This window comes from Miscanthus floridulus, chromosome 11 (assembly GCF_019320115.1).
Source record: "Miscanthus floridulus cultivar M001 chromosome 11, ASM1932011v1, whole genome shotgun sequence".
In the NCBI taxonomy this organism is placed as follows: Eukaryota; Viridiplantae; Streptophyta; class Magnoliopsida; order Poales; family Poaceae; genus Miscanthus; species Miscanthus floridulus.
Window position 1 is genome coordinate 74,395,557 of NC_089590.1, and position 20,133 is coordinate 74,415,689.

Here is a 20,133-nt window from a genome sequence, read left to right on the forward strand (position 1 = left end):
AAAAGATCAGATGGGCGCGTGGCCACCACGGGTAGTGCGTCCCTTGCGGTGTAAAGGTAAACCACGGGAAAAGCGACCGGCATCGGCATCAAGCCTACGTCGATCGGACGCATTAGGCGTGGTTCAATACTTCAACCATTCGACGTAGTGCAGCCTTATTATCATAGATTTCATAAAGTAAAATGTACGTAAATTCAAGGTGCTGATATACGGCTGATGAACTTGCATTGCGCGGTATATATGTAATATGTAACTAATTAAAAAGCGTCACTAACAACAACAACAGTTTGGGTAAAAATAATCCGTTGAACGTATAGGCATTCGACACGTACGCTTAGAACGAAGGTCCATTCAATTTTGCCTGTACCTGATGAGGAATTTTGGAACGACTTCTGCGGTAGTTTGTTGCGTGCCCGTTCGGTCCACCAAAAAATACGTATGGAAAAATACTATGCGTGCAGCCATTTGAGCGCGAGCCACAATTTAGGCGTCAGTTTTAGAGACATCTAGTGAGGCTGTGACCTGTGAAGGATGGACCAAGCCCTTGGAAGATTGGAGGATTTCAGTCCATAGTGCGTGGTGCTTCAGTTACAAGGCAGCTAGTGTTAGTTGCTAGCAAGTGAGGTGACATGAGGAGCATCCATATATAATGCTAGGACCCAATCCCCGATTCTTCGAGGAGAATTTTTATCCTCCAACCCATATCCTATCCTCTCCCACGATTCCTCTGTGCCACCACTCCACATGTCCGACGTCTCCTTCTCTCCTCTCCCATTGATTCCTCTGAGCCGCCACCTCGTCTGTCCGACAGCTTATTAGCGCACAACCACTTGCAATTCGCATGTCGTGACTTGCAACCTCCTCGGCCCTCACGTCATTGAGTGAAGGAGCAGCCAAGCAGCGTGGATCCGATCAACCTCGCAGCTCTAGCTGGATCTAGCGAAGAGGTAGTGTGGCGCCGATGAGATGGTGGGCTGGTGACTATTGTGGCCGTGGAGAGGTTTCGGTGTTGGCGAGGAGGCACGTACGTACGGGTGGCTATTGCCGGCGAGGAGCGCAAGTCGAGGTTCTAGGGAGGCACATGTGTCCTTACGTTGCAGTCTATGGAGAGTGGATGGATAAGGAGGAGGAGCTTTGATTGCTTGGATTCACGGGGTCGGGGAGCCGACATTCCCAGCCCGGGGCGAGAATGGGAGAAAAATGCCCCCCGACAGTGTTCACGGGATGGGAACAGGGGGATTTTCTCCGCTTCAGGACGAGGATGTAAAGCCATCCCCGACAAAAAATTCCTCGTTGGCATCTCTGGTTCTAAGTGACGTACTCTCGTACGATGAACCTGCACATCTAATTACTTGGTTAAACATATAAACGGTTGACATCTGGCTAGTCCCTCGTGAGGAGGTTCTGGAGGATGTCAACGATATATTGTTGCATACTCAATCGGTCTGCTAATAGATGCGCAAGAGCATTTAAAAAGATAGAGTTTTTTTTTTATTATTCTGGCATCACTTAATCAACCCTTCCTTATTACAAGTTCAGTGTCCTACTAATATGGATGAAAACGGTACGGATATTTTCCGACCGTATTCGAAACCGAATCCGTTTGGAGGGGTTGAGATCTGTCCGTATCCGAGTCCGGATATCCAACATCCGACACCGTATCCGTATCCGAATACTCAAATAGCATATTTATGATGTCGATATCCAATCGTATCCTATCCGACATAGTTGACACTATTCGTATTCGAATCTGAATCCGAACAAAAATATGAAAACAAATGTAATATCGGTGATATCCGTCCGTATCCGATCCGTTTTCATCCCTACCTACTAATGACAGCAAACTCTCAAAGAGAAAACCAATAAGAAAATAAAAAAAACACTTATGGGCCGAACTAAACGCTAGACCATTAGAAGATAGTCACCCAAGCTTAAGGAAGATAAAGCAAATTTTTATTGATACCGTCTCTAACGGCCGTTGCTGTTTTGTGTATGAACCAAAATTTATGCGGTAGTTTTATAGATGTCCATTGTCCAGTAACAGTAAAGCAACGGGCGGCCCTTTCAGGACTGGGTTTTTCATTTCAGACTAGCAGATGCCGTGCGTTGCTACGGAAGCTTCAACATTTTCAATGCAACAAGCGTTGCTACGAAGCTTCAATTTTTTCATTGCAACAAGAGTACGAAAAATGGAGATCAAGTTATGTAAGATGACAACTTTTGTGGCCAAGCTGGCATGCCGACTCGACCGTGTGCCCCCGCGTTGCCTTCCCCGCGGGCGACACGGGCGGTGGCCAAACCCAAGGCACCGCCCGCCCTTTCTTCCTGCTCTGCTGCCGCGCCGCCACTGGAGCAGGGCCGCGCGGCTTGGTGGGATGGCGGCGCGGGGCTCTCTCTCTCTCTCGTGCTCGGCACTCCGCCAGGGAAGGTAACTCTCGTGTGGACGAGGTTTGTGAAACACCTCTCGTCCACAAGAACCTACCCACAAGTGAGGTAACTCAATGACACGAGCAATTTACTAGAGTTACCTTTTGGCACTCCGCTGGGGAAGGTACAACTCCCCTCACAATCACCGGAGATGGCCACGAACAATCACCAACTCGTGCCGATCCTCCACCGCTGCACCGAGCCGTCTAGGTGGTGGCAACCACCAAGAGTAACAAGCGAAATCCGCAGCGCAACACGAATACCAAGTGCCTCTAGATGCAATCACTCAAGCAATGCACTTGGATTCTCTCCCAATCTCACAAAGATGATGGATCAATGATGGAGATGAGTGGGAGGGCTTTGGCTAAGCTCACAAGGTTGCTATGTCCATGAAAATGTGCAAGAGTATGAGCTTGAGCCGGCCATGGGGCTTAAATAGAAGCCCCCACGAAAAAGAGTCGTTGTACCCCTTCACTGGGCACTGATCGGGGTGACCGGACGCTGGATCCAGCGTCCGGTCGCCCGATGTAAGCCACGTGTCAGTCTGAGTTAAACCTGAGCCACCAGATTTCAACGGCTATGAAGCGATCGGACGCTCCGACACAAGTGACCGGACGCTCAGACCACAGTGTCCGGTCGTTTCCAGTAAGCTCCCAAAACCGACTTTTGCCGACCGGACGCGTCCGGTCATGCCCGACCGGACCCTGCCAGCGTCCGGTCACGCTTTGACTACTTACTGTGCTGACCGACAACATGACCGGACGCAGCCCTTCAGCATCCGGTCGCTGAGCGACCCAGCATCCGGTGCTTAACCCTAGTCACTGTGCCATCCGACAACACGACCGGACGCAGTCCTTCAGCGTCCGGTCGCTGGGTGATCCAGCGTCCGGTCAGTTGACCGACGCCAGCATCTTTGCGACCAACTCCATTTCACTTCAAACTTCTTCACCCTTGCTCATGTGTGCCACCCACCAAGTGTATCACCTTGTGCACATGTGTTAGCATATTTTCACAAATATTTTCAAGGGTGTTAGCACTCCACTAGATCCTAAATGCATATGCAATGAATTAGAGCATCTAGTGGCACTTTGATAACCGCATTTCGATACGAGTTTCACTCCTCTTAATAGTATGGCTATCTATCCTAAATGTGATCACACTCACTAAGTGTCTTGATCACTAAAATAAAATGGCTCCTATGGTTTATACCTTTGCCTTGAGCTTTTTGTTTTTCTCTTTCTTCTTTCCAAGTCCAAGCACTTGATCATCACCATGGCATCATCTTCGTCATGCTATGATCTTTGTTTGCTTCGCAACTTGGAGTGTGCTACCTATCTCATGAACACTTGATAAACTAGGTTAGCACTTAGGGTTTCATCAATTAACCAAAACCAAACTAGAGCTTTCAATCTCCCCCTTTTTGGTAATTGATGACAACCCTTTCGCAAAGATATGAATTAAGGTTCAATTAAATCCATGTTGCTTGTCCAAGCATATTTACCATGTGTAAAGGAATATGGACAAGTTTCATGAATTCCATATGGTAGCAATTGCTCCCCCTACATATGTGCCAAGAGTTTGGATTATAGCTTGCACATATGTTTAGATAGGAGATATATGAGTCAATTTCTACCAAATGATGCTAAGGTATAAGAGATGTACCTTTGAAGCGTGATACCAATCGGAGTGCACCAATATACCATCCTTAGCACCATTAGTAACTAGACATACACAAAAACTAGAGTACCCCGTGAGATCAATATTACATGCAAGGGTCTAGTTTCCATAGAGTGAACATAAGTCTAGTTACTTTAGCCTATGCATGCTAGTTTTTCATTTCATCATTCAAACCTATAACTAGCATACACCACACAAGCATAGATATTGAAATTAAGAACTTGTATCATGCAAGCAAATATATGAAATGTTCATTCAAATGCATCATATAAGTTTATGAGCTTGCTCCCCCTATTTGTGTGATCAAAATTTTAATTGATCCCTTTTAATTGATCCCTTTCCTTTATCATATCTCTCCCCTTATGTCAAATACTCTCATATCTTTGTTTCTCTCCCCCTTTGTCAACAATTAGCACAAAAGGTGAGCTCAAATTATAGATAGGTTGAGGTGAAATCATGTGAAATGAGGATCATTTTTCCAATTTGGTTCAATCTAGATTACTTGCAAAAGATATTTAACTCGGTTTGATCCAAGGACAAGCTTCTTCATACCTCCAAGTAAGGGTTATCTTGTACCATGTTGAGTTAAACACTTATAGCTCATTTTCTAAATCAAACACTAGGTTTACAAGCCCACAAACATGTCATATGCTACCACTAGATCATTTCAAACATACAAGCTATAGTGGTACCATACAAGCATCAAATTCATTTGATTTTCATGAATGAGCCTAGGACATGATAAGAATGACTAGATGCACTAAACAAGTCCTTAGCAATGGATGAATGACATGTCAATCAACTTTACCTTGCTTGGCTCGAAGGAGAGGCATGTCATATAGTGGGGGTGCATCAACACATATTGGAAAAGTCAAGTATGTTCAATTCATTCCTTAGCTTACAAAACCTCTTCTCATCAAGCGGCTTGGTGAAGATATCGGCAAGTTGATCTTCGGTGCCCACACTCTCAATGCAAATGTCCCCTTTTTGTTGGTGATCTCTTATGAAATGATGGCGGACATCAATATGCTTTATTCTTGAGTGTTGAACCGGGTTGTTGGTGAGCTTTACGGCACTTTCATTGTCACATAGCAATGGCACTTGCTTGAATTTGATCCCAAAGTCACTCAAGGTAGCCTTCATCCAAAGTAATTGAGCACAACAACTACCGGCCAAAATGTACTCCGCTTCGGCGGTTGAAAGTGCTACACTATTTTGCTTCTTTGATAACCAAGACACAAGTGATCTTCCCAATAGTTGACATATGCCCGATGTGCTTTTCTCTCAACTTTGCATCCAGCATAATCGAAATCCAAATATCCAATCAACTCAAATCTTGCTCCTTTGGGATACCACAATCCAACATTTTGTGTATGCTTCAAGTACCTCAATATTCTTTTTGTTGCTTTCAAGTGACTTTCTCTTGGTGAGGCTTGAAATCTAGCACACATGCATACACTAAACATCACATCCGGCCTTGATGCGGTCACATAGAGTAGACTTCCAATCATAGACCGATACATCTTTTGATCCACCATGTTGTCACTAGCATCACTATCTAGGCTTCCACTTGTCCCCATTGGTGTACTAATAGCTTTAGCATCATCCATTCCAAACTTCTTGAGCATGTCCTTGATATACTTGCCTTCACTCACAAATGTGTCATTCTTTATTTGCATGATTTGAAGACCAAGTAACTAAGCTCTCCAATCATAGACATCTCAAACTCACTTGCCATCATCTTGACAAACTCCTCATAAAATTCTTGATTTATTGATCCAAAGATGATATCATCAACATAGATTTACATTACAAACAAGTCATTTCTAAGCTTCTTGGTGAAGAGAGTGGTGTCAACCTTTCCCATCTTGAATCCCTTAGAGAGTAGGAAATCCCTCAATCTCTCATACCATGCTCTAGGTGCTTATTTCAATCCATACAAAGCCTTTCTCAACTTGTAAACATGGTTAGGTTTCTTCTCATCTTCAAAACCGGGAGGTTGCTCAACATACACAAGCTCATTGATGTACCCATTGAGAAATGCACGTTTCACATCCATTTGGTATAACTTGATGTTGTTGGCACAAGCATAAGCTAGCAAGATCCTAATTGCTTCCAATCTTGCAACCGGGGCATATGTTTCTCCAAAGTCAAGACATTCAACTTGAGTGTAACCTTGAGCCACTAATCTTGCTTTGTTCCTTATTACTATCCCATCTTGATCTTGCTTGTTCCGAAAGACCCACTTAGTTTCAATCACATTATGATCCTTAGGCCTCTCAACTAAATCCCATACTTAGTTTCTTGTGAAGTTGTTTAGCTCTTCATGCATAGCATTGATCCATTCAACATCTCTCAAAGCTTCATCTATCTTCTTAGGTTCAATGGATGACACAAATGAGAAATGCTCACAAAATGAAGCCAATCTTAATCTTGTTTGCACACCTCTTGAAATATCACCAATGATAGTATCCAATGGATGATCTCTTGCAACATTGGTTGGTTGTAGCACTTGCACTTGATTGCTTGCATTAGATTGATTACTTGGTTGAGATGATGAACTAGCCATTTGTTGATCTTGCACATTGCCATCACTAGTGCTTGCTTGGTTTTGATCAAGAGAACCACTAGCTTGCATATTTGAGTTAGAGAGCACTTGGTTCTTGTCATCTTCAACATCAATCACCTCTCTAGGCCTTATATCACCAATGTCTATGTTTTTCATTGCATTGACCAATTGAGTGCCTCTAACATCATCTAGATTCTCATCTTCCTCTTGGGAACCATTTGTTTCATCAAATTTCACATCATGAACCTCCTCAAGAGTACCACTAGCCAAATTCTAAACTCTATAAGCCTTGCTAGTAGTGGAGTAACCAAGCAAGAAACCTTCATCATATTTCTTTTCAAACTTGCTCAATCTAGTGTCTTTCTTCAATATATAGCATTTACAACCAAAAACCCAGAAGTATGCTATATTGGGCTTTCTTCCATTCAATAGCTCATAAGGTGTCTTTTTCATCATGGGGTGACAATAGAGTCGGTTGCTATAGTAGCAAGCCGTGTTGATTGCTTCGACCCAAAATGAATGACTCACATTGTACTCACTCAACATTGATCTTGCCATATCAATTAAGGTTCTATTCTTTCTTTCAACTAGCCCATTTGATTGAGGAGTATGCTTGGCCGAGAATTGATGTCTAATTCCAAATTCATCACATAACTCATCAATTCTAGTGTTTTTGAACTCACTTCCATTGTCACTTCTAACCTTCTTGATTGTTGTTTCAAACTCACTGTGAATACCCTTGACAAAAGATTTGAATGTTGCAAATACATCACTCTTGTCACCAAGAAAGAAAACCCATGTGTATCTAGTGAAATCATCCACAATCACAAATCCGTATTTATTTCCTCCAATGCTAGTGTATGTGGTTGGTCCAAACAAGTTCATGTGCATTAACTCAAATGCCTTAGATGTGCTCATCATGCTCTTCTTAGGATGTGTGTTACCAACTTGCTTTCCGGCTTGACATGCACTACATAGCTTATCCTTCTCAAATGTGATATCTTTCAAGCCTCTAACTAAGTCATGCTTAATCAACTTGTTCAATTGTTTTATTCCAACATGACCAAGCCTTCTATGCCATAACCAACCCATGCTAGACTTAGTGATCAAACATGTTGACAATTGAGCTTCTCTAGCATTGAAATCCACTAAGTATAGATTCTCATATCTAAATCCTTTGAATATCAAGTTAGAGCCATCTACACTTATGATCTCTACATCATCCACACCAAATATGCACTGAAACCAAGATCACACAATTGAGCTACCGACAATAAGTTGAAGTTCAAGCTCTCTACTAGTAGCACATTAAAAATGCTCAAATCATTGGATATTGCAATCTTACCAAGCTCTTTGACCTTGCCTTTGCCATTGTCACCAAATGTGATACTATCAATCCCATTGCTCTTGTTTTCATTGATTGAATTGAACATTCTTGGATCACCGGTCATGTGTTGTGTGCACCCACTATCAAGCACCCAATGCTTTCCTCCGGCTTTATAATTTACCTACAAAGGAAGATCAATTCTTTTTAGGTACCCAAACTTGTTGGATCCTTGTAGGTTAGTCACCAAGGTCTTTGGTACCCAAATGGCCTTCTTCTTTGGGCCCACAATTGGTGTATCAATGAACTTAGCCTTTACACCATTGGCACCCTTATAAAGCATGTAACAAGAATCAAATTGGATTGAGGATACATTAGGTAGCTTGTTCTTGTTAGTCTTGCAATTTTGCTCTATATGCCCAACTTGCTTGCATCTATTGCAAAACCGATCATTGCCCTTCACAAAGCTAGCTTTGGGAGTGACAAAAGCTGCCTTGCCTTTCTTGGGGGTATAGCCTAATCCCTCTTTGTTGAGAGAAAATCTTTGGCTACCCAAGCACTTTAGCAAGTGGGCTTCTCCACTATAGGCATTGCCTAAGGCACGAGTGAGCTCATTCACCTCCTTCTTGAGGGTTTCATTTTCCACCATTAGTGATGTATCATTCATAGGTGAAGTGGAAGTTGTAGTGCTACAAGAAGTGTTAGTGGGAGCAACAATAATGGGTTCATGAAAAGATTCATCAATAAGATCACATGTTAGTCCCACATCACATGTTACTATCACTTGCTCCTTCTTGGCTTCCTCCTTCTTGATTTGCTCAATGAGAGAGGAGTGAGACTTTTCAAGCTTAGAGTGAGGTTTGCCAAGCTTCTCATGGGCATCCATTAGCCCCTCATGAGTGGCATTGAGCTCATCAAAGGATTGCTCAAGAAATTTTACTTTCTTGCGCAATTCTTTGCACTCCTTTCTCTTCATCTCATTGCAAGCGTGCATTTGCTCACACATGTCTAAGAGCTCCTCCTTGGAGTATTCCTCATCATCATCATCATCATCATTATCATTCCTACAAGAGTCACTTTCACATTCATCATCACCACTCTCATCATATTTTACCTTGGTAGGCTTTGCCATGAGACATGTCGATGGAGTGTCGAAGATGGAGGGCTTGTTGTTGATGGCGATGCTTGCTAGTGCTCTCTTGATAGATTTCTTGTCATCATCACTAGAGCTATCACTATCCGAAGAGCCATCACTATCCCATGTGACCACATAACCTCCACCCTTCTTCTTCTTTTGGAAGGTCATTCTCTTCTCCTTCTTCTCCTTCTTTTCTTTCTTATCCTCCTTGTGCTTCTTCTTCTCATCCTCATCATTGTCACTATTATATGGACAATTTGCTACTACATGATCGGGGCTCTTACAATTGTAGCATCTTCTCATATACTCCTTCTTGGTGTGATCTCTTCTCTTTCTTGCACCATAGCCCTTCTTCTTCATGAATTTTCCCATCTTGCGCACAAAGAGGGCCATAGCTTCATCATCAATATCACTAAGATCATCATCATCACTTGATTCTTTCTTGGACTTGCCCTTGTTCTTTGATGATGATGAGCTAGCCTTGAATGCTATGCTTTTCTTCTTCTTGTCTTCTTCTTCCTTCTTGTCATCCTTGTCATCCCCCTCCCTTTCCATACGGTATGTCTCTTGTGTCATGACATCACCTAGTACTTGGTTGGGGGTAATATCCTTCAATCCTCCTCTTATGATTAGCAATCTTAACATCTCAAATCTTGGAGGTAGGCACATCAAGAACCGATGAGAGACATCATCATCCTTGATCTTCTCTCCCAAAGCCTTCAAGTCATTGACAATTACTTGCAATCGATGGAACATCTCTGGAATGCTCTCATCTTCCTTCATCTTGAAGCTTGTCAATTTGTCCTTGAGAATGTACAACTTGGCACTTTTCACCGCCGATGTGCTCTCATACGTTTTCTCCAATCTTGTCCACGCCTCATTTGCTCTTTCACAATCCTTGATTTGCTCAAACACCTTGGAATCAATGGCATCATATATGGTGTTGAGAGCCATTATGTTGCATTGCTTGTTAGTCTTGTCTTGGTTGGTGGGATTGTCAGGATCGATGATAGCATAATCATTCTCGGTCACTTCCCATACTTGATCATTGATTGAACCAAGATACATCCTCATCTTTCTCTTCCAATAATCATAGCATGTGCCATCAAAGAACGGTGGTTTGCCCCCCACATGGTTGAACACAATTTGAGCCATAATTTGACACCGAGGTTATTAAGCCTTCAATCAAATAGTGACCATGGCTCTGATACCACTTGAAAGGTCCTAATATGGCTAGAGGGGGTGAATAGCCTATTTAAAATTCTACAAATCAACTAGAGCAATTTGATTAGTAAGACAAATAGCATAATGCAAACTTGCTCTAGCTCTACGAGGGTTGGAAGCCACCTATCCAACAATTCTAGTTACAATAATTGCTAGACACACAACTTGCTATGATACTGCTTACTAAAAGCTCTCAAACTTTCTACTCTAAAGAGCTCCACTAAGCAAACTTAAATAGCAAAGCAAGCTCTCAAATCTAATTACACTAAAGAGCTTGCTACAACTAGTTTGCAAGAATATAAATGAGTGAGTAGGATGGTTATACCGTCGTGTAGAGGGATGAACCAATCACAAGATGAAGATTAAGCCAATCATCGGGAGAATGCAAATGACAAGAGACAACTGATTTTTCTTCTGAGGTTCACGTGCTTGCCAACACGCTAGTCCCCATTGTGTCTACCAACACTTGGTGGTTCGGCGGCTAAGAGGTGTTTCACAAACCTCGTCCACACGATTGGACACCGCAAGAACCTACCCACAAGTGAGGTAACTCAATGACACGAGCAATTTACTAGAGTTACCTTTCGGCACTCCACCGGGGAAGGTACAACTCCCCTTATAATCATTGGAGACGGCCACGAACAATCACCAACTCGTGCCGATTCTCCACCGCTGCACCGAGCCGTCTAGGCGATGGCAACCACTAAGAGTAACAAGCGAAATCTGCAGTGCAACACGAATACCAAGTGCCTCTAGATGCAATCACTCAAGCAATGCACTTGGATTCTCTCCCAATCTCACAAAGATGATGGATCAATAATGGAGATGAGTGGGAGGGCTTTGCCTAAGCTCACTAGGTTGCTATGTCCATGAAAATGTGCAAGAGTATGAGCTTGAGCTGGCCATGGGGCTTAAATAGAAGCCCCCACGAAAAAGAGCCGTTGTACCCCTTCACTGGGCACTGATCGGGGTGACCGGATGCTTTGGTCCAGTTGACCGGATGCTGGATCCAGTGTTCGATCGCCCGATGTAAGCCACGTGTCAGTCTGAGTTAAACCTGAGCCGCCAGATTTCAACGGCTATGAAGCGACCGGACGCTCCGGCACAAGTGACCGGATGCTCAGACCCTAGTGTTCGGTCGTTTCTAGTAAGCTCCCAAAACTGACTTTTGCCGACCGGACGCGTCCGGTCATGCCTGACCGGACCCTGCCAGCGTCCGGTCACGCTGTGACTACTTACTGTGCTGACCGACAACACGACCGGACGCAGCCCTTCAGCGTCCGGTGCTTAACCCTAGTCACTATTCCATCCGACAACACGATCGGACGTAGTCCCTCAGCGTCCGGTCGCTGGGTGATCCAGCGTCCGGTCAGTTGACGGACGACAGCATCTTTGCGACCAACTCCATTTCACTTCAAACTTCTTCACCCTTGCTCATGTGTGCCACCCACCAAGTGTATCACCTTGTGCACATGTGTTAGCATATTTTCACAAATATTTTCAAGGGTGTTAGCACTCCACTAGATCCTAAATGCATATGCAATGAATTAGAGCATCTAGTGGCACTTTGATAACCGCATTTCGATACGAGTTTCACTCCTCTTAATAGTATGACTATCTATCCTAAATGTGATCACACTCACTAAGTGTCTTGATCACTAAAACAAAATGGCTCCTATGGTTTATACCTTTGCCTTGAGCTTTTTGTTTTTCTCTTTCTTCTTTCCAAGTCCAAGCACTTGATCATCACCATGGCATCATCTTCATCATGCTATGATCTTTGTTTGCTTCGCAACTTGGAGTGTGCTACCTATCTCATGAACACTTGATAAACTAGGTTAGCACTTAGGGTTTCATCAATTAACCAAAACCAAACTAGAGCTTTTAGGCACCCACGGTGGGTGGAGCATGCGCGTGATGGTGCTGCCTCAGGTTAGCTACGTCAACGTCGGGTGCTTCGGCCAGCGACGATAGCCGATGATGGCTTTGGCGTGCGGCAGTGTGATGCGCGCATAGGGTTAGGCCGGTTTTGTTCATTGCCCGGACAGAGAGGTGGTGGCCGACGCAGCGGTGCGGCTACTGTGAGCAGCCTGCGCGTTGATGCCCCTCTCGAGGGGCTTCAACGGGATGGCTGGGTGGTGACGACGATGGTGGTCTAGAGGGAGGATATGGTTTCAGCATCTTGGCCTGACGTACGTGCTGAGAAGCACCTTGGGCGAAAGCCTTGGCGACGGTGACGCCTATGGGCACCGCTTTCCTTGTTGGGGGCATCGTGTAACCCTCCAACAGTGCCTTCTATGGGTGAAAACCCAGTCCATTCCTTGGACAAGCGATGGCGGCGCTATCGGCGTCGTTCCCTTCCTAAAGGCATTGCTTTTGGAAATTTCGTCTTGGCCGCGATGTCGCCTTCGGTGTTTGTTATGTGTTTCTTGGTGCCCGGTCGACGTGAGACAGCAGGAACTACATCATGAAGTCGGAGCTGCCGCATCAGGGGGGTGTGGCTCGGCAACGATGACACGAGGGCGAACCCATTCTTCGACCACTGTGATTCAGCTTGGGAGGCCCGGCAATTGTTGTGGGCGGGGCATGGGATGAAGACACGAAGTCGGAGCTGCTCTTTGCGATGTGGTTGAGCTTGGCAACGATGACCTATTGCGACCTCTTGCTTCGGGCCTGACTGCCTGGCTTCTTAGGGTGGGTCATCTGGTGTTGTACTCTATCGCGTCGTGTGGGTGGGCTAGCCTTTTGTGGTGCTTGGCATCACATTGATCTACCCTTTCATGTACATAAAACTTCATTCGTCTTAATTAAAAGGCAGAGCTCCTGCCATTGTTTAAAAAACAACTTTTGTGGCCTGCAGGCCATAGTAATACAATTATAGAGTATGTAGCATAGGTAAATGCCCGTGCGTTACAACAGGAAAACATAATACCACGATACCATATATATGAGCGTGTGTTATACTATTATTTAAAAAATACTGCAATCCTAATGTTTGGAACATCAATAGTACAACAGTCTTCATGAAAGGTAGATAATTACAATGTAAAATTAAAATATAACTCAAGTGTCGATCCCTGCCGATACGTGTTGCCTTTCATCCAAACTCCTTCGCGCGACCGAATTTTTTACAATTTGGCCCTTTTTTGAAAGTTTCTCACAAATAGACCCCTGGCGGAAAGAATTCAGGAAATGGACCCTTAGCTCAGCGCCATGATGCTGGCGCTGAGCTAGGCGCCAGCGTCTCTGGCACCGAGCTCTTGGGCACGGTCGATGACCTGACAGGGGGCTCGGCGCCAGAGTGACTGGCGTTGAGCTCCATGCATTTAACCCCGACCCAACCTTCTTGCCCGAGCGTTCTTCCTCTTCTTTCTCCCCCCTCTCTGGTTTTTCTCTCCCCACTTCACCCTACCTCACGAATCGTCATATTGGACCTTGAAAACCTTGATTTGATCTGTAGATCTTCGAGAGCAAGGTATCCTCACTCCCCTCCTTATTTTTTCGCAATGATTCAGTATATATTAGTCGGATTTTTGAACCTAAGAATCGTCATCACTTAGGGTTTCATTGTATCCCTCAATATATGTATTATATAACCATAGGTTAATTCCGAGGCGTGGAAAAAGCTAGCAAACCTAGGAGCATGTAGTTATGTTATGGGTTCATTGTTGTGGATCAAATGAGAAGCCCTAGGTTTAGAGTTTAATGTTAACTGCTTTTGGTTCTTAGAACGAAATTGGTTGTATTGTAGTTATGGTTCTCATTGATATTTATTTGTGATGTTTTGATTTATGTTTGTTAAATTACATCTGTTTTGTTAGATGCAAGAAATGTTTCGGGACAAGTTTTGGCGAAAACGGGGTCGTCCTCGAGAATTATACCCCAACACGTCTAGCAAAGATGCCCCCGCCCCTCCTAACCTCCCTATCCCTAACTGTGACTGTGGTTTCCCGGCCCATGTTTTTCAATCGAAACATCCGGACACAGCAGCGTGTTGCTTCTACACATGTAGTCGGTTTAATATAAGAAATTGTTTGCACTATCCTTTTTCTTTATTTGTGTAAGTATGCTACTAATATTTTGTTGGAATCTCGTTGTGTAGGACCATGAGAGGTGCTTTTTCTTTTAGTGGATCGATGGTGCAGGCATGTTTGATCCTAGGTACCTCTTTTTCGACGATTGGTTTAGAGGGAGACATCCACGTGAGCACTTCAAGCGGTGGGTTCCACCCCCCTAACCATCCACCAATGACGGCTAAGGAGAAGCACCTAGCTATAGTTAGACGACTCGAGGAACCTCCTCTGTGTGATTATGGAGATCGAGCTATGATAAACCCTGAGAATACGTTGGAGTTTGTGTGTCCAAACAAGCATGAAGTAAGTACAAAGTGTATGTGTTGAAATCTTGAGCTATATGTGTTCATGTACTGATGTCTCATTATTTAGGTGTTTTCAATGACGAAGTGTCATTTCAAAGAGTGGTTGTATGATCCTAAGAACCAATGGCCAGAAGAACCGCGGAGGGTTAAGGATAAGAAGAAAGAAAGGGTAATCTACAAAGCACCTCCTGTCATGTGCGAATGTGCTGTAAAATCCAACTATGGCCTAGTCCTTTCGGAGCTTGGAATAGGCCATTATTGCGGCCATATGATTGAGTATGATGAGGTTCATTATTTTTCTGGTAAACATGAAATCGTATTTTGTTTGTTTTGCTAAGACATATATGATATAATATTTCTTTTGAATAGAGCACTAGGAAATGCAGTTGGGAATATTATGATGGTCAAGCTAAGTTCTTGGATGAACTGAAGAAGAGGCAACTAATTGCACGGAAGAGGGGATATGGACCTGACTACGTCAACGTATTCATTAAACATCACAAAGAAAAGATGCGTGAGTTTGCTAGACAGCGCGGTATTTGTAACCCGATCGATGTTGGGCTTAACAAATGGGGATTGGAGAGGCGGATGATGTTAGAGGAGGAGAGGGCAAGGAATAAGGCAAGGGAGGAGACAAGAGTACAGATGCAGGTCTTGAATGAGCATGTTGCTACATTATATGCTAGTGAGTGCTTGGAAACCCTTTTTTCCTTGCCTGGTTTTAAATGTAATATAACCGCGTTGCTAACTGATTGCATTTTATACATGAAGGGATTGGTTGCAGCGGGGAACATGCCGCAGAGGTGGCTCGTGCAAGGTATGAGGAGAAGAAGTTAGATGACCATAGCATCTTTTGACAGTCCTGGAGCGAGACTGTCGTCTCCCCAAAAGGTAGGTGGAAGCTATGAGTCTCCGGCCGCCACCTATATTTAAGACAAAGCAAGATTACTTGTCAAAAAGTCAATCGCATGAACAAATGGCCATGAATGGAGGCAATGATTCACTTTAATACCTGTCTACCAACGCAGTTATGGCCGCTGAGTTGAACTTGGGCAACCCACGATGAACCTGAAAAGAGATGACATCCAGGCTAGCTCTTTGCAAGAAAGGAGTGTACCTATCATCGTACTACATGTCCAAGAACACACCGTGGGTTCTAGGACGAAGGTGCAGAAGGTCCTGCATCGAATAAAACATAGTCTTCTGTTACTTCATGAACACATGTATGAATAAAACTTATAGATTATTACCTGCCCCAACGCTATGAGACGTCCTCGGTGGGTCGCCTCGTACGTCGGGTCCAGCAAGTGGAATTGCTCCATCCTACAAAAAAGTGAATGAATTAGAATTCCAATATACAATAAAACATGAACTTAGAAATGTATAAGTAATTGACACAAATACAAGCATAAATTGAGACATGCATAATTAAATATATGAATACGACAAATATAAAATAATAATATAAACCAATAGTCCTACCTCACTAATCTACCAACGTCAACTTTGTGAGTTGTGGCCAAGTCTACCGCACTTGCTGCACTCGTACTGTTCGGAATTAGTAACAAATGGAATTCCTCTCCCACGCCTAGTTCTTCCAGGTATCTGATCCATAATCATCCTGTGCCTCGTCCTCTACCTTGATCCACGCTTGTTCCAATGGTAAGCTGGATCCACAATGTACTTCGGCCCATCATATGGAGGCCACTCTCTAGGGTCCCAGAAAGGCACGAAGCGGGGGCTCCATGTGTTCACAAGCATGTCGACACTGAACTCGTGAGGTATGCTCCTCTCGATATTATAGTTGCGATGCCTAGCTGCTGCCACCAAATGAGAACATATAAAGTGGTATTGCCTTGGTTTACCACAAGTGCACTTGAAATCTTGGAGGACAACCACATGTATCCTCGACACTCGGACCTCATCATCGGACGTTGTACTGCCCCTATGCTCGACCTGATAAGTCCCTATGGCATGGTCAAAGCATGCAACCTCATGTGTGCCAGCCCTTTCTCTTGCCTTCTCTAGGTGTGCCTTTGGTTTCGGAGCCCATATCTCTCCATCACTCTGTAACTGCAATGCATGGGCGTGTCTATCGTTGAACCAGGCAACAAGCTTATAGAAGGTGAATTGAACGATTACATTCACGAGCATACCATGTATCCCCAGTAGCAACTTATTGAATGACTCTGCCATGTTGCTGCACTAAAACTCGTACCTCTAGCCACCAGCGTCGTGAGCTCTCGTCCATTTCTCCAAATCCCTCATCAAACCTGTGAGCCATTGTCTACCTTCTACATTTGATGCGGTTCTAACCTGCTCCAACTTTTCCTTAAAGTACTTGTCCTCAAGCTATCGAGCAGCCTCCTAGAACAGATCAAAGTTACCCTTGACACCATCCTTCCGGAGTAGATTCTCGGCAAGGTGCCGAGTACACCAACGATGGTGCAACGGTGCATACCCCTCTATCTGCTCTCGCATGGCATTAAGTATGCCCTGATACCTATCAGATATGACGCCAACCTCCCTGCTAGGCCCAACCACGTGTATCCGGACTAGCCTCAAGAACCATCCCCAAATGTCATTGTTCTCCTTCTCAACCAAGGCAAATGCCAAAGGAACCAACTTGTTGTTCGTGTCACAGGATATGGCTATAAGAAGTGTGCCCTAGTATTTGCCAATCAAGAACGTACCATCAATGGAGAAGACGGGACGATAGTGCCTAAAGGCCTCAACACACTGAGGGAAGCACCAAAAGGCACGGAAGAATATATGCCTCCCATCCTTCCATGCATTAGGTTTTGGGATGTACTCATAATACATGCCTGGATTCACCGCTTTGATTGCATTGAAAAGAACTGGCAGCTGCTCATACCCATCCTCCCAGTCCCCATATATCATCTTCCATGCTCGCTGCTTAGCCCTCCATGCTTTACCATAAGTTATCACATATCCTCCATACAACACTTCAACGGTCCTGATAATTGTCCTCACCTTCATGTTGGGTTCTCCCTACAAAATTCCCATCAACCGCTTGGCAATGAGGGTAGATGTCAACTGCCAATGCCTCAGTGTTAGCTCATGGTCAGCATAATTGTGTGGCCCGACAACTTTTGTGATCTTCTATTTTTCGGTTACCTGTTGCTTCCTTGCACAAATCCTCCATAGGCAGCGTTCCTTGTCACACACAACTGTGTAACGGCGCTCCGCATATGAATGCAATACCCTATAAGGCCTCTTTCGTATCACTGCAAAAGCCTGCAACCACCTCTTCAAAGCAGGGAGGTCATTGAACATCATCCCATTCTCAATTACCATGTTAGGACCGGCCTCAGGAGCTTCTAGGAGCTCATCATCACGTCCTTCTACAAATGTCTGATCGGAATGAGCAAGATCACTAAACTCATGAACTCTAGGATCATGGTGGCCGGGAAAGATACGCCTCATCATCTCAACATCACTCTCCGTCAGCTCTCCAATAGGGCGATCATCATCAGAATCAAGAGCCCTAGCCATCTCATATGGCTCCGAATCATGCATAATTTCAACACTATTTGACCCACGGAATTCATCTCCAAAGTGCACTTGCGCAGCAATAGGGGCACATCCACATTCTCAGGAATGTCTCCTGCAACATCATTACAGAAATGAGGAAAGAATGAAAGAAATAGATGTAAGAAACGGGGTAAGCTCCCAAAAAGCATACGGTTAAGACACTTACTCGGATGATTCTGTGTCAAAGGGATCTCATAAGGAGAATCTGCCATGAAAACATGAGTCTGACAACCATCTCCAAATACCGCATTGGGGACAGATTGAGCATCGGGAACCATAGGTGCAATCTGCACATGCAGGTAAGGTTCCGGAACGAGAGGGTCGATGTATGCCTAATGATCCATTGCTGAGGTAAACCCATGAGGGATGGGATTAGCTAACACCCGACGCACAACCACGTCCAAACATTGCAGCTGGCTCTTCATAGCTGATCTTACATAGTTCTCCCATTGATCCGCACAACCAATTGAGATCATTCGCCTGAAAATGTTCGGAGGACAACCTAGGTGCAGTACACCATCAACTGCAATGTCATCATCTCCAAGGCAATGCAGCTCCTCCTGAGCCCTTGCAACCATGTCACTAAATGAAGGCCTATCATTGAATAGCACAGGCACGCTTTGCATGTCAAGAAACTCAACATATCCATAGCGATCGCTTTCAATGGTGCCTCCATGATATATGGTCACTAGGTTGTCCATCTAATTCATACACGTAACGAAACACATGTCCTTTAGTCCAAATTAGACGATAGATAGTACCTAACAAGTACTTTCTAACTACAAACTAAGTAATCAAGATAATAACTACGTATATATTTACAGTGTACTCACTAAATAGCTAGATCATATGTAGATAACTAAAAATATAACTACATATCTAAGTAGCTATTTAACTATATCTATGTGCCTATGTGTCTATGTTTCTATCTATCTACATATATATCTCACTAGATCACTAACTAAATCAACTACCTGAGTCATCACATTAACTAATAAATAACAAATGCCAACTAAGTAGGTACATTGCATATTCATAATTTTTACCTTTTTGGTCCGGCGGACGATGGGCGTGGGTCAGGCCAAAGATCTGGGCCGGCGGTGGCGCGATAGACGACAACGGTGGCACGCGGCGGGCGCGGGATGCCCGGGGCTACGCGCGGCGAGTTCGCCTCGACGGGCGCGGGAGGCACGCCGGCGGTGGACGGCGGCAAGGCGGGGCGAGGCCAGCGGTGGAGGGCGGCAAGGTGGGCTACGGCCGAGGCCGACGGTGGAGGGCAAGGCGAGGACGGCGGTGGAAGGTGGCGGAGGTGGCGCGGTGCCCAACCACGGGCAACAGCGCGACGCGGGGGGTGGCGCAGCGCTATAGCACGTTGAGGCACGGTGCGGTGAGGGGCGTGGCGCGGGGTGAGGGGGGCGGCCTCGGGGGGCGCGCGCGGGCACGGTGGCGGGCGCGGGCACGGGTTCGGCGCAGCGCGGCACGGCCCGTTCGCGGCCTCGGGCGTGGCGCGGGAGCGGGCGTGGGGGCGGTGGCGTGACGGGGGGCGGTGGCGGGCGCGGGGCGGCGGTGCAGGCTCGACGCGGTACGGGCGCGGCGCGGGAGCAGGCATGGGCGCGGCACGGTGGTGGCACAGTGGGGGCGGTGGCGCGGTGGCGTGGCGGGGGCGTGGGCGCGGTCAAGGGCGGCGGCGTCGGCGGCAGTGTGCGGCAAGGGCAAGAGGGAGAAGAAGAGAGGAAAGGCACGGGCCCGTTAGATATTTCCGAGCTCGGTGCCAGTCACTCTGGCGCCGAGCCCCCTGGCAGGTCAGCGACCGTGCCCAGGAGCTCGGCGCCAGAGACGCT

General features: G+C 45.4%; 1 protein-coding gene across 1 annotated transcript; it reads right to left on the reverse strand.

Moving 5' to 3' along the window:
* Positions 1–18,352: 18,352 nt before the first annotated feature.
* Positions 18,353–19,901, reverse strand: LOC136492214 (36.4 kDa proline-rich protein-like). Its single transcript, XM_066488308.1, has 2 exons — positions 19,339–19,901; positions 18,353–18,365 (listed from the first exon to the last, which is right to left on the reverse strand). The coding sequence occupies exons 1-2, from the start codon at positions 19,899–19,901 to the stop codon at positions 18,353–18,355; spliced, it is 576 nt and encodes a 191-aa protein (XP_066344405.1).
* Positions 19,902–20,133: the final 232 nt, after the last annotated feature.